At 50.6% G+C, this 14341-nt stretch overlaps 1 protein-coding gene and 1 long non-coding RNA gene across 4 annotated transcripts in view; one reads left to right on the plus strand and one right to left on the minus strand.

The window, feature by feature from the left end:
* Nucleotides 1–15: 15 nt before the first annotated feature.
* LOC108490506 lies at nt 16–4706 on the minus strand. 3 transcript variants are annotated; one of them, XR_003848518.1, is made up of 5 exons: nt 4618–4706; nt 3373–3454; nt 3128–3248; nt 2689–2873; nt 16–405 (listed from the first exon to the last, which is right to left on the minus strand). It is a non-coding gene; the product is annotated as an uncharacterized LOC108490506 (long non-coding RNA). The 3 variants fall into 3 exon arrangements; XR_001872305.2 differs by lacking the exon at nt 4618–4706 and adding an exon at nt 3750–4024; XR_003848517.1 differs by lacking the exon at nt 4618–4706 and having other exon boundaries at nt 3373–3577.
* Nucleotides 4657–14341, plus strand: part of Gata6 (GATA binding protein 6) — a 33355-nt gene continuing 23670 nt past the window's right edge. Inside the window, exons 1-3 of the mRNA XM_008826972.3 lie at nt 4657–4890; nt 6195–7352; nt 11616–11782. Of these exons, the coding sequence (XP_008825194.1) occupies nt 6233–7352; nt 11616–11782 (1287 nt within the window). The 5' untranslated portion in view covers nt 4657–4890; nt 6195–6232. The remainder of the gene's footprint in view (nt 4891–6194; nt 7353–11615; nt 11783–14341) is intronic.

Genomic DNA, 14341 nt, shown 5'->3' on the forward strand with positions numbered 1-14341 from the left:
TTCCACAAAGTGGAAGCAGGACTGTTTTAGGTAACCTAGTTCCGATCCCAGCTCCCCGGTTCCAGGGATTCCCCCATGTCCACCTCTCTCCCGAGGCCTGCCCACCCCCGGCTTTTCCACATTAGGCCGCGTGGCCCCCAGTCGCGCTGGGCCTGTGAAGTCGCGATCGCCGGGTGTCCCAGGCGGGCCTAGGAGGGAGGCCGGCGCCGGCGCGGAATTTCTTTATCGGGATTTGAGAGCCGCCGGCTTCTCCCTCGGCTGTTTCAGCGATCCCAGAAAGACACCTTTCGATCTTTTGTCAGACATCTTGGCCCTTAATAGCTGAATTTATTTGGTTTAAAGTAGCCATGGGAGACGTGGGGAGGGAAGATCTTTCGTCGGTCATTGGGTGGCCCAGATAACAAGCTTTAAGAGAGAGAGAGGGAAGAAAGTAAAAAGGTTAATGGATGAGGGTGGGCCCGGCGCCCAGAGTGGGGCTTTTACGGCGACCCTCCCCCGGCCACCCCCTTATCGCCCCCGAACTCACCACCGCGTAAGAACTACATTAAGTCGCATAAACAGCGCGGGTAGGAATGGCACCGTGGTGACCTTTCGTGGCCGCGGCCGCAAGCCCACCTCTGCGCCGTACTGGCGGCCGCCGGGGTCACCCGGAGCTGTGCGCGTGAGGGGTCGCCGGACCCGGTCCCGCGTGTCGCCGCCTCGAGTCCCACCACCCCGGACCCGCAGCGGGTTCCCCAACCCCAGGGGCCAGCGTCGAAGGGGGCCGGGACCGAAATTGGGGCGACCTTGGAGTTTCCGCCTGGACCTGACATGTGTGGAGCATTAAAAAATTTCAGCAACTACTCAAAGGAAGGGAAGGGGAAAAGAGATAGGAAGGAGAAGGCAGCGAGGGAGAAAGGAGGAAGGAAAGAAGGGAGGGAGGGAGGAAGGGAGGGAGGAAAGGAGGAAGGAAGGGAGGGAGGAAAGGAGGAAGAAAAAGAAAAGAAAACCACAAGTCAAACCAGCTCACAGCTGCTGAGTCTGAAACAGACAGCCCAGGCCAGTCCCCAGAACTGGGACACTGTGGGAATGGGGTGTGTGTGTGTGTCAAAGCGAACTGTGTCATTGGGTGAAAGAGTCCCCAGGACGGGAAGTGTGGCATAAAGAGAAGCCCGCATAAATGTATGTTTTTCCTTATCTCTGGAGAGCTTGGGAATCGAACCCAGAGCCTGGCGCGTTCTAGGTAAGTGATTTACCACCGAGTTACAGCCCCAGCCCCTTTAAAAAAAAATCTAAATCAAAAACCGTGCTTAAACCAGGACTTTTTCTGTCTCTCTGAAAAGTATCTGGAGCAAGGTAGGAGCTTTGTGAGATGACAAGTTTGCGGGAGTAAAGGCGTCTGAGGACGCCGGGTCGCGGCCCGGGTCTGGATCTTTCCCCGGAAGCGGCGCGCCACAGAGTCCCTAGCACTTAGGGTTTGAACTGCGGAGCCCCCGCCCCCTGCCCAATTGGCTGCTGTGTTCCGGCTGGACGCGAATAGTGCAGAATAGTGGAGTTGCACGGCCCAAATAAATCAGCCCCGGGGACAAGCCGCGCCCCAGAGCCAGCCCTCTTCCTGGGTGAGAAAGGAGGTTCCATCCCGAGGGGGCCGGCCTTGGGTCCAAATAGTTCCGAGAGAAACGATTTTCGTTCAAGATTAGCAAGGCCCCAAAGAGAGGACAGGAGGGGGCCGAGAAAAGGAAATGGACAAGAAAAACAACAAACAAACAAAAGAAAAATACTAGGGAAAAGACTTTTGAACGCATCTATCAGGGAATGATGGGGGCCTCCTCCAGCTTGGGCTTTCCCGAGTTTGGTGTGCTTCCCTTCCCTGGGCAGTTCTGGGTTCGGCAGACTTCCCAGTCCAACTGAGGAAGTTCAGCGCTGGGCCTGGGGCCGGTGGGTGGGGGTGACTTTGAAAATGTGCCGTTGCCTTGGGGAGTTGTTGCCAGAGTCCTGGCGGGGGGCGGGGGGAGGGAACTTCAGGCAGCCTAGGTTCTGTCCGAATCAACCATACAGGTTAAACAGTTTTTGTTTTATTTTTACACTGACATGAAAAAAATATTTCTCTAACCTATTCCCTCGTTTGGTTGGAAACACTCTATTTTTTTAAAGGTGAAATGTGTGGTCCTGAAAAGTAACTATCTATTTTCTTCCATTGTTTTGGGGTACTATTAAAGTGATTGGGAAGGTGGAGGGTAAAATTCTGGGTCCTTTCTGGAGCCCCTAGAACCTGACCATTGTCGAATCTGTCATTATCCGTCGGACACTCACCTCTGTCCCAGAGGCGCCCAGGCCAGTACACTCTCCAGGCATGGTTGCCAAGCTTTGGGAAAAGCAGGTGGTGGTGTGGGGGTTGCTATTGTCCCCAAACCCACGCAGAATACCCCGGGACTTGCAGATATAAAGAAACACATAAGAGAGGAATCAGGCTCCCGCCGGGGTTCGATTTCCTTGAAGCTTGGACGCCAAACTTAGTCAAGTCATTATTATTTTAGCAAGCACGAACTTTCAAAAAATTGCCTTTAATAGCAAATTTGAGAAACATTATTTCGAAACAATTGGACTCAGAGGAAATATTATGTCCAGAGTATTAATGGAACTGCTTACAAATGAACTTTGCAGAACCCAGTCCGCTTTAAAAAAAAAAAAAAATTGATCGGAACTCACCGAATAACCCAAGGCAAGGCAATGGAAGCCGTGGTGGGAACTGGGCCGGCCCACAACGGTCTCTTCGGCTAAGTCCGATCGAACTCAGGTTAAAATTTAAAGCCTCTGGATCCTGCTCCAGTCGCCAGTCTCTCCACTCCAGAGTTTTCTACCTTCAGCCTTTTGGAAAGGCGGCCACGCTGAAACTGGGAGCCGCCACAGTGATTGGGGGAGGCAAAAAGGAATGTAATAAAAGTGACTAAATTGGACAAGAACGGTTTATGGACCTTCTCAGTAGCAATTTAAAATTCAGAAGTGTTTAGCAGCAATTTACAACGAAGAATGAAAACAGGAGAATTCTCATTCATTTCCTGGATTCGGAGCCCCACTCCCCAGCACCCACAAGCCCTTCCCCTCCCTCTCCCCCACTGCACCCCTCATTTACAGGTTCCCAGCTCACAGGTATATTTCGAGGAAACAGGTCCTTTGGGAGGAGGTCTCACAGTCTCTCTAAATCGCATTTTACAACGCACCTATCCTTGCTTGTTCGACTGTGCTTGAATGCCCCTTTCCTCCTCCAACTGAAAAAACAACAAAACACATATCAAACGAAACAAACAAACAATAAAAAACAAAACAAAATCCAGTGCTCAAATGTTTTCAGGGAGACTGGCCTTTAAAAGAAAATCATTTACTTTGGTTTACCTGGGGAGAAAAAGTGTAAAAATCCATTCCCACAAGACAGTCCTAGATAAATTTCCTCTCTGCAGCCTTCCGGGGGTCCTGCCTGTCGGAAGAAATCCTTTTTGTGAGTCTAAAGGAGCGAGACATATTTCACCGCTGCTGCCCAGGACAAGCCGCGCGACTCGCTGCTGACAGATCGGCCCTGATAACCCTGCGACGTTCATTTCCAGTCCCTTGGCCCGCTGAGGACTGTATCAGTTTGTACACAGTTGTGATAAGCGTTCGGAGGGAGCGATGAAGGGGTGTGTGCATGGGAGAGGGGGTGTGGGGAAGCGGTTCTTTTGCTCTGGGTCCAGGGAAGGTACCCCGCTCTTTCCAAAGATTTATCTTCGACGTACCTTAAGTCCAGGGAAAGCTCAAAGCAAATGCGACAACCAAATTTTGAGAGCGTCCCTGGACACTTGTGTTTTTCATCCTGTGGCTATGCTGAGCCGCTCAAAGACTTAACTTTTCCGTATACGACGACCCCGAGTCAAAAGTTCCCAAAGGTTAGCTGGGGAATGCCGTCCTGAACTCTAGGAAACTTTCCAAGAATTTAGTATATATTTTAAGAGGAGGAGCGAGGTAGGGAGTAGGCAGCAGGGCTCCTTCCCCAGATGGTAGGAGCCTGGGTTCCAGACGGCCACTGCGACCTGAGCATCCCGAAATAGGGTAGAGGAGAGTTTAAGGTCAGTCACACAAGACTGCAGGGCTAGAAGCTCATTTAATAAGGAGGGAGGAGCTGGGAGAGCCAGCTGGGCAATGCACTTTCGCTCTACACTTTGGGGGCGCCCTGACCTAGGAGCTGGTGGGCCCCTCCCTTTGTGGCCGCGGTGCCGGGCTATGGAAAACCAGCTCCTCGGTGCCAAGCAAGCCTCCCTCCTCCCCCCTGTGCTTGTGTGTGTGTGTGTGTGTGTGTGTGTGTGTGGTGACTAGGGAACCCTAGGGAGTGCTTCTCTGCTGGATGGGTGTGAGTCGCTGTCCAGGTCCGGCAGGCGGTTGCCGACGCGAGGCCCTCCCCTGGCGTCCCTGAGCTGGGCGCCCCTTGAGGGGACTCGCCCCTATCCGCGGACAGAGCCTGCAGCTCAGCCCACGCCCGCAGGCTGAGCCGCACTTATTGTGCTTATTGTCTGCCCGGGAGGCGCGGTCCCCTCCCCCTCCCCGTCCCCTCCCCATCCTCTTTTCTCTCCTCCCTCGATCCCTCCTCCTCCTCCTCCTCCTCTTCACCTCCGCGCCCTGCAGCCCGCAGAGCGCAGTTCCGACCCACAGCCTGGCACCCTTCGGCGAGCGCTGTTTGTTTAGGGCTCGATGAGTCCAATCAGGAGCGCTGGCTGCAGTTTTCCGGCAGAGCAGTAAGAGGCGCCTCCTCTCTCCTTTTTATTCTCCAGCTGCGCGGCGCAGACCCTGGACTCGCGCTCTCCCGCCGGCGCCCTCGGCTGGTCTCCGCGCCCGGGAGCACCCTCCACCGCGGCGGGTCTTCTTGCGCAGCGTTCGCCCGAGGTTCGGCCGCTTCCTTCTTTGTCTGCTCTCCCCTCACTCCTCCCTTCCACCCCTACCAGTGGCAGGCCCCATGGCCTCCAGCTCTCTGGCCTTTTCCCGGCCGCGATCGGCTCTGAGGGTGGCTCCCTCCTCCCCTCCCGGAGGGCTGCTGCAGCTCCCTGGTTCCCGGGATACCACGGACCGACTTCTGGTGTTTTTTCCTCTCCCCCAAGTGCTTATCTGCCCGCAGCCTTATCTCCGAGTTATCTCAGCGCAAAGGGGCGGGAGCCGGTAGTCGCGGGCAGAGAAACTTCTTTCTTGCTATCTAGCCCCGGTCTGTGTGTGGGCATTCATTTTAGTGTGGTTATCTCCGATGAGCCGAAGCGCTTAGGAAAAGGAGCCCCGAGGAGGCCCGGCCGGCTCCCCACCCCCTGAGTCTCCCTGTCATTCTTCCTGCTCTCCCCTTTGGGGTGGCCTCGGCTCTGGGGCGGGCTCACCCCCTCCCCCCTCGTTTTCCCCTCCATTTCTCTGCTCTCTGCTCCACCCCGCTACGTCCGATTCCGGAACGATCTGGCTTTTCCTCGACTGGGGGATGGCCGTGGGGTGTGCCGGGGTGGCGGGGCCGGCGTGAGCGCGCGTGCTGGTGGCTGTGTACGCGGGCTGTGCTGTGCCTAAGGTGTGCTGTCAGCCGGGACGCGGGTGGGCGTGGGGCTTCTGTCCGGGGGACTTCCCGCACTACTGTATAGGGAAGAACTCCATCTCAGCCCTGGCATCCCACTTTCTCCAGGCTGAGTGACTTTTCTCTGGGACTCGCGTTTGATCTGCTCAGCGCAGTCCGGAAAGCTTTGCGAAAAGGCGGTGGTTTCGTTTTCGGGGACAGGTTGCCTTTGCTCTCTGTTTAAACGCTCGGAACCCTCACACCCTGGCATCCCAGGAGAGAGGCATCTAAGGGAAGGTTGGATGCGACAGCATGGACACACGTTCAATTCTTTTGTGTGTCATCCACCCAGAGGTAGCCGCTCTGGGACGGAAGGCCAGCGGTCACTCCTGGGATTTGGCGCGCGCGTGGAGAAAGGATGCTCCCGAGGGGTGGGCTACTAGGACGCAGGAACACGCGTCCTGTTGGTCACGGCACTCAGGTTCTCCATGACCCTGAGGCTGCCCTGCAGGTTTCAATTCCTTTTTCCTAATGTCCCAAGCCCTGGGCAGAAGCGGGATCTTTGAGGAATCCCAGAAACTAAACAGGGAGTGGAAGTGTTGATAGACTGACTATGCATTTGGTAAGGTCTCGTTATCTGTCTTCCTGTCCTGTTCCCCAATCCCAGGAGCCAAAAAGTCAGCTTGGAGAGGCGCCGGACGGTGGATGGCCTTGACTGACGGCGGCTGGTGCCTGCCTAAGCGTTTCGGGACCGCGGCTGCGGACGCGGGGGACTCCGGGGCCTTTGCAGCGCGAGAGTCCTCCTCGCCGCCTTCCCCCATCTCTTCCTCGTCCTCCTCCTGCTCCCGGGGCGGGGACCGCGGTCCCTGCGGCGCCAGCAACTGCAGGACGCGGCAGCTCGACGCCGAGGCGGTGGCGGGACCCCCGGCCCGCTCTCTGTTGCTCAGCCCTTACGCCTCACATCCTTTCGCGGCTCCCCACGGACCTTCGGCGCCCGGGGTCGCTGGCCCCGGGAGCGCCCTGTCTAGTTGGGAAGACCTGCTACTCTTCACTGACCTGGACCAGGCCGCGACCACCAGCAAGCTGCTGTGGTCCAGCCGGGGCGCCAAGCTGAGCCCCTTCGCACCGGAGCAGTCGGAGGAGATGTACCAGACCCTCGCTGCCCTCTCCAGCCAGGGACCGGCCGCTTACGACGGCGCGCCCGGCGGCTTCGTGCACTCTGCGGCGGCTGCTGCTGCTGCGGCGGCGGCAGCCAGCTCCCCGGTCTACGTCCCCACCACCCGAGTGAGTTCCATGTTCCCCGGCCTGCCGTATCTGCAGGGGGCCGGCAGCGGGCCCAGCAACCACGCGGGCGGCGTGGGCACGCACACCGGCTGGCCGCAGGCCTCGGCCGACAGTCCGCCCTACGGCAGCGGAGGCGCAGCGGGCGGCGGCGGGGCGGCGGGCCCCGGCGGTGCAGGCTCAGCTGCGGCGCACACCTCGGCTCGCTTCCCCTACTCGCCCAGCCCGCCCATGGCCAACGGCGCGGCGCGGGACCCCGGGGGCTACGCGGCTGCGGGTGGCACCGGAGCCGGCAGCGTGAGCGGCGGTGGCGGCAGCCTGGCGGCCATGGGCAGCCGGGAGCATCAGTACAGCTCTCTGTCCGCCGCTCGGCCGCTGAACGGGACGTACCACCACCACCATCACCATCACCCTACCTACTCGCCCTATATGGGCGCGCCGCTGACACCCGCCTGGCCAGCTGGACCCTTCGAAACGCCGGTGCTGCACAGCTTACAGAGTCGCGCCGGAGCCCCGATCCCGGTGCCGCGGGGCCCCAGCGCAGGTAAGGGTTGCGCCGCAGAGTGGGCACGGGGCCTGGAGGCTCTGGGGTGCGAGCGGGTGTGGAGCAGCTGCCTGACTTGGGCCCTGGTCTCTGGCTTTATACTGTTCCGGGGTTGGAGGGCCAACTGGCCCCAGCAAAGACTTGCATGTTGGGGGCAGGATGATCAGACACTAGCAGTGCTGATGTTGGGATTCCCTTGATCTGACCCTTCATGGTTCCTTTCCGGGAAAGAGTAAATGCACATCTGTACCACAGAAGAAGATTGGGCGGGGAGAGGTGTCTATGAATAATGAGGAAAAAGTGTCCTTTTGAGGAGGACCGGAGCATGAGGTCTCCTAGTACCTCCAGTATGGAGGGATAGATGATCCATGGTTGGGTAAATTTGGACACTTGATCACTTCGACACACAGGCACATTGTAGTCAGTCTCATCTAACTTCATTCAGTCTTTTAATTTAGCTGCATCCCTTTCCCCATGTTTAAATAAGACATTCAAGAACCCAGGGTATAGGCATCTACTTGGCTTCCCTGTTCCCTCAAGCGGGAGGGGGAAAGAAAAGTTGAGAAGACACTAAGATTGCCTTGCCTGTGGCTTTATCCTGAGGAGCAGCTGGTTGGTGGACAGGACTTCAGGCTGGGCAGCAGCAGGGTGGGAGTCAGGGCTGTTCCTAGCCCTTGGCCAAGCTGGGACCCAGCTTCTTAAGTTTAGCCCCTCAAGTTTTCAGTGTCCAGCTCTATTCAACACTCTCCTTCCTGTGTCAGGGTAAAGTGGGAAAATAAAAGCATACTTGGAAAGACTTTATTTTGGAAAGTGTTGCTGTCATTAGCAGGGGAAGGTATGAGCTAGGGTTGGTTTCTTTCCTTAACCATAGTGTTCTGAGACCTTGGCTTATTCACCTGTTTGACAACTTTCCCTGCAAGGAAAGACAAAAGTTTCGTTGTTTACTTGAGGGCAGTTAGTCAGTCTTAGAGGTGGAAGGGAGGTACATTGGTCCAAACTGTCCTTTCCAAGAGTCTTTGAGCCCCAGGTCTAGGCCTCTCCTGGGAGCCTTCACCCTCCCTTTAGTAACTGTGAGTCCCTTTAGGGGCCTTGATTTGTTAGCATTGTACATCTTGTGTTCTGAAATCCTATGGAGGTGTCCAGTAGCCTGAAAGTGAAGGACCTGATTTGAGTAACTCCCCACTAGTGACACTGGGAAAGGACCATAGGTTGGTCAAAAGCCCTTCTTAATGGCTTCCAAGAGCTATAAGACTTAATTTTGCTAGAGCATCTTTACTATGGGCATGTGAGCGAGGCTGGGGGCCCTGTTGATGTGCTGTGTTGTGTTGGAACTTGATAGAGCAGTAGGCTGTCACTCTTCTTTACCACATAGATATCCACATTTGGTTCCCAAGGGTAGAGACTGGGAGACTAGGAATCATCAAAGGATGGGAAGGGGGTGGGGGCTGGGGTGTGAAGCTTTCTGTCTGGGAGTTGGTAGGAAATCCCAAAAGGTATGGGGGTGCAGGGCGCCTGCTTTGAGCAGGATCCTGCAGCTTTTCCTGTTTCTTGACACACCTCAGCATTATCTTCAGGTTCCAGTTCCCTAGGCTTGCAGCATGTCACATGAGACAGAATCTGTCTTCAGTTGGGTTTGAGAAATCCTTTTAGAGGACAGTGCAGTTACAGACACTTCTGATTTGAGCTTAACCTGTTTTTTTCTTTGCTTTTTTTTCATCCTCCGGCCACCACACTGCAGTTAGGGGGGAAAAAAAAATTCTGTAGACCTAAAGCATGTTAAAAAAATAGGGTAGGAAGTGAAGGGATTTGGGGACATTCAGATTTTGCAGTCTGTTAAAGAAAGAGGAAGCAACTAGACTAAGCCAGTATTTGGGGCGAGAGGATGATGACTCTAACTTTGTCCACACAGGTGTTTTAAGCCTTCCTGTTTCTACACACACACACACATACACACACACACACACACACACACACACACACACACACACACACACACAAATTTTTGAGTTGGTCTCCCTGTGTAGTCCTAGCTGGCCTCAAAATTGCAAAATTGCAACCATCTTCCTGCTACTTCTAATACTTTTTTGTTTTTTTAAATAAACCATTTTTGGAGGTAGACTCTTGAACTGGTTTGAGCAAACACCAAGGCTAGAAGTTTTCTGTACTTTAACAACCTGCCCAATAAAGAGGCTTCTAGAAACCTGCTCCCCATCTCTCTCTCTCCCTGACTAGTGGTGGATGGATGCAGGGTGGTTCACAATGAGATGAGTTTGGGTTCTCATAACCCTTGATTCCTTGGCCTTTGTATCTTAAGGTCCTACAGAACTATGCTCCATTCCTTGGTGCTGGGACAACACTTGATGGAGTCTGTCACTTCCTAGGAGCACCCCAAGGAGCCACGTAGGGGTGCAAGCCCCAGCACAATCAGATGTTGAAATTACAGCCTGTTTCTTTTTTTCTCTGTCTGGTTAGAGAATCGTTGCAGTTTGGCCTTGGGGAGGAAAGGCAGAAAAGGAACTTGAGAAGCTTTAGCTAAAATATTTTTTCTAGAACTTTAAATTTTGTTTTTGGGGTTCTAGAGGACTGATGAGCTCTACCTGGGGCATTTACTGTCTTCTCAAGGGGGCCTTTTATTGTTCCTAGCAGAGTGAAAGATGCCAGGCCCAGGGCTGGGTTTTCCTGGGAATGCCCTACTCCAGGAGAGGGGCTCTGATAGGTAACATTTTAAAGTCAACAACAAAGACAAATACCTTGTTTAACTTCAGTGTCCTTGAAGTCCTGAGCATTTTACTGATTACCGTAGTCAATAGTGGCTTTTAGGGCAGAGAAGAATAAATCTTTGTGATGTGTTGCAAGTTGCAGTATCCCCAGGATAACTTTGAACTCGCCTGTGTAGGATGCTGGTTTCTTTAAAACTAAGGAATAATTCAAGAAATGAAGGACACTTATTTTGTAGAGCAAAAATTAATGGGTAAAGCATTTTAATGTTAAAACCATATTTAAACATCTTTACTGCATTATTGGTGGTAGACACAAACTATTAACCACAGAGAAAAAGAAGGAATACAGAGATTTGCTGGCACACTTACCCTCAAATAAAATGTTGAAGTATAATGTTTATTTACTTTTAAAAGTGACTCAGAAATGCCTCTTGAAGAATGCCAAATTAGAACATTTAATTTAACCCTCTGTAACAGAAAGAGTCCTGAACAGCAGGAGTTATTTTTTAAAAACCTACATGTAATAAGTTCTATCTCATTTTAGAGAATCGATATTTAGTCTTTCAAATTTAACCTTGCAGAGAAATAGTGCTATAATCATTTCTGTTAATTAAAAAATTTTGGATTTGTTTTTAAGTAGTAACTTTAAGTTAGTTTCAAATTCCAAAAACTAACCACATAATTAAAGGTATATGAACTAAACACACCTAAATTAGACGTCATAAATTACAACTTCAATGCAGGAAAATTGGAGGGGGTTTTATAGATTGCTAGGTAGATCTCAGTAATTTTCTGAACTGGTAAGGTATCAACCTTTTAAAAAAATTACAGCTAGAAATCAGAAAATTATTTAGTGTTATTAGATCCTTGCGAGGTGAAAATAATGCAAATTCTCTGTGCTTAATAATGTGCCCCCCACCCCTCCTGGAGGGAAACCTACTTCATTTTCTTATTTCTAATTAAGTGGTAGAAATGCCCGAGGAGTAGTTTTAATTTTGCTTGTCTTTTTCTTTTTCTTTTTTAAAGAGAAAAGTTCCTTGTATAAAGAAGGAAATATGATAGAGATAGAATTTTTTTTTTTTTTTTTTAAATTACTTGAGCTGAAAGCAACTTGAGCAGCCTGGGAGAGCCCTGGGTATTCCTGGGTCGCAGCGGGAGTCAATCAGCACCAACGTTGTGTAGGGCTTGCTGCGATTTTGTAATTATGATGAACCCCAGTTGTAAAAAGCCTGGGGACAGCTGGAGAAGACCGCTTCGGGGACCCAAGCTAGTCCCCAACCTCCAACCCATCTCATCTCACTCTGAGGTCCTCCGTGAAAACTCAGCAGACTTTCCTGACTCCCTGGGGTTTCCAGTGGTGCCCGTGGGGGTGCCGGGGTGTGGGACCATGGTCCACAGGCTCGGGGTCTGGGAGAACCGAGGGCGCGGGCTGGGGTGCGGAGCTTGCCTCCCGCTGCTCATTGCGGACCTAGGGATATTGGGGTACGTGGGGCGTCGTGCCCGGCGCGGTCTCACCCGCCTCTGGTCCCTGCTTTCGCCGTAGACCTGCTGGAGGACCTGTCCGAGAGTCGCGAGTGCGTGAACTGCGGCTCCATCCAGACGCCGCTCTGGCGGCGGGACGGCACCGGACACTACCTGTGCAACGCGTGCGGCCTCTACAGCAAGATGAACGGCCTCAGCCGGCCCCTCATCAAGCCGCAGAAGCGCGTGGTGAGTATGACGTCGCACACGCCGCGGGGACAGGTGCGGCGCAGTGGCGCGAGCCCTGGGGACTCCGCAGCACCTCCACCCCCTTCTCGGGACCCACGCCACGTCCCGCGCTCCACGGAATCCCAATGGGAATAGCGTTCTAAAAGACAAGAAAAAGGTGCAGCCGGTTGCATCCCCCATCTGCCTCATGCGGGGAGTCGAACCCCAGGCCTTAGGCGTGCTGGGTCAATGCTCTACGACTGAGCTGCACCCCCAGCCCCTGTGCCTTTTTTTTTTTTTTTAAAGCACAAACGTACATTTACATTTCTTTAGCTGTTCTTGGTCAAAGCACAGAAATAGTTCTGGATACCCAGGGAATGCAGGTAACATCCGTGGGAGCAAAAGTGGGGAGACCTACCCAGGCCAGAGGAGGAAGATTGGTTTTCCCGTGTCCCCTTCTGTCTGGTTTGGAGAAAGCAGGCTCTCTGTCCGCCATGGGAATATGACAAACACCTTTTCTCATAGCCGCATTCCTGGTCCCTTCTATGCTGTTCTTAGTACCTTTGGGCCTCTTCTTCCTCTCTTTCTTGGAGAGACAGGCTTAGCTCCAAATTCCTATGCTTTTTGAGTCGCGGGTGGTGAAAACTTATTTACTTTAACATTAGTTCTTTTTGAATCGGGCTATTGTAAAGAACCGCACAGAACTCGAGAAAACTTCGAGCCTGTATATTTTCAAATTGTGAACTTTCACCAATTCAAACATTTTATCATTTAAAAAATAAGTACGTGAATTCTTATTTTTTCTTCAGGGATCAAGTTCAGATTTTCATTGTCATGTGCGTGTTTATTAGCAAGAGAAGAAATTCAAAGCTGAAATTATTAGGAAAAAAAATGAAAGTGTTCATGAACCCCACTGTAAAGCTAACATTTGTTTAGCTCTAACTGTTCATACTGTAAATACCATTTAAAGTAAAATATTTTGCAGTTAGATGCCAGACATCTTAAGGACCTGGGTAATTTATTTAATTGTTATACTCTAATTAGCAGAACAAACGCTACACATGTTGTTTGTGTTAAATAGATTAGAGCGAAATTGCATCACAATGTAAGTCTGACACCTTAAAGAGAAGCAATTAGTTTTATGGTAGTTTTGTTTTTAATGCATTTAAAGTAAAGTAGAGGAGGTTAATTTAATGAGCGGAATGTGCCTTAAACTTGTTACAACCTCCCCGCGGTTTAGAATTTTCCTTAAAGAGCACATTTAAATTCAGGGTATGACTAGCTCACTGGTTTTCACTATCCTTACGCATTTTATTAAAAAAGAAATAGTCAGGAAATATTCCAAGGAAGTTCTTGCTTTCATTTATCAGACAATTTGGGAACAATGGAATTGTTATTTTTTTTTTTTGGAGGGAAAAATGCATTCATGCTGACTATAGCTAAGTTCTGAAAAGGAACATTTTCTCAAGATTGAGGAAAAACTTGGTGTAATGTGGTAGCCAGTTAGGTCCTAGTTGAAATATAAATTTGATCAAATAACATCTGTATTTAGACAGTGCCATTTATTTTATGCACTTACCAGTAACAATAACTGTTACCCACCAGAAAACTGGCTTAAACACTCCTAAATCAATTAGTTTTCTTTCTGCGTGGCAGGTGTCTTGCCAGTAACCAAGGTCAGCCAATATGCTTTGTAAATGAGTTATAAATGATACCAATTGTAGGGTGTGTCACTATCAATTAGTTCTCCTTGTGGGCTTCTTATTTATGGTTTTGATAGGTCTGGCTTCATTCTCAGAAACGGATTTGTTTAGCTAGCAGTACAGAACCAATCACTGTGGATTTGAACTTGTAATGCATTGCAAAATAAGAGATTTATGGTGGAACTTGAATTCCTTGTCAGTGAGGAACAGGACTGAGATCACTTGTTACAAGGAACTTTTTATAACCCCCTCACCTTCATTTCACATGTTTATGGGGACTGCCTTCACTTATGATCTGCAGTTGACCGTCATAAAGCTCTTTGTTATAATGGCAAATTCTGATAACAAGTTTGCCCCACATTGGCTCCAAATTCCACGGGAAACTGTCATAAATGGCCCGATTCATAAAACGAGTCTAGTCTCTCCTTTACTGATTTCACATTTATGGAGAGAAAGGAGTGCTCGCCTGGAAAATTATTTTCTTTCAACCACAAAGAGGGGGAGGAATAAAGAAGCCCTTGATGTGTAAGGTTTTGTAATATTTTTTGTCATTTTAGCAAAGCAGTCTCTCAAGTGGTTTTCTCAGCCAAGTATATTCATTTTGACCTATTCTAAAAATTCTTAACACTGAATTCTTAGAAATTTTACAGGGTTAAAAGGTTTATTAGTCTTGGTTTTTACAACTTGATTACAAAGAATGATGCTAATCTAATAGGTTTGAAACTGTCAATGCAAAATTTAATTTCATTATTTAAATTTGCCAGTAAAGAATTTAGAAATCTATTTTCTGATCTGTAAATATATGCCCAATACATTTTTTCATTCTGTATAATTCTTTTGTAAATGAATTGAAATAGCTAACTTCCCCAAGTTTGCA

This window comes from Nannospalax galili, unplaced genomic scaffold, assembly GCF_000622305.1.
Source record: "Nannospalax galili isolate Female #2095 unplaced genomic scaffold, S.galili_v1.0 scaffold511, whole genome shotgun sequence".
Classification (NCBI taxonomy): Eukaryota; Metazoa; Chordata; class Mammalia; order Rodentia; family Spalacidae; genus Nannospalax; species Nannospalax galili.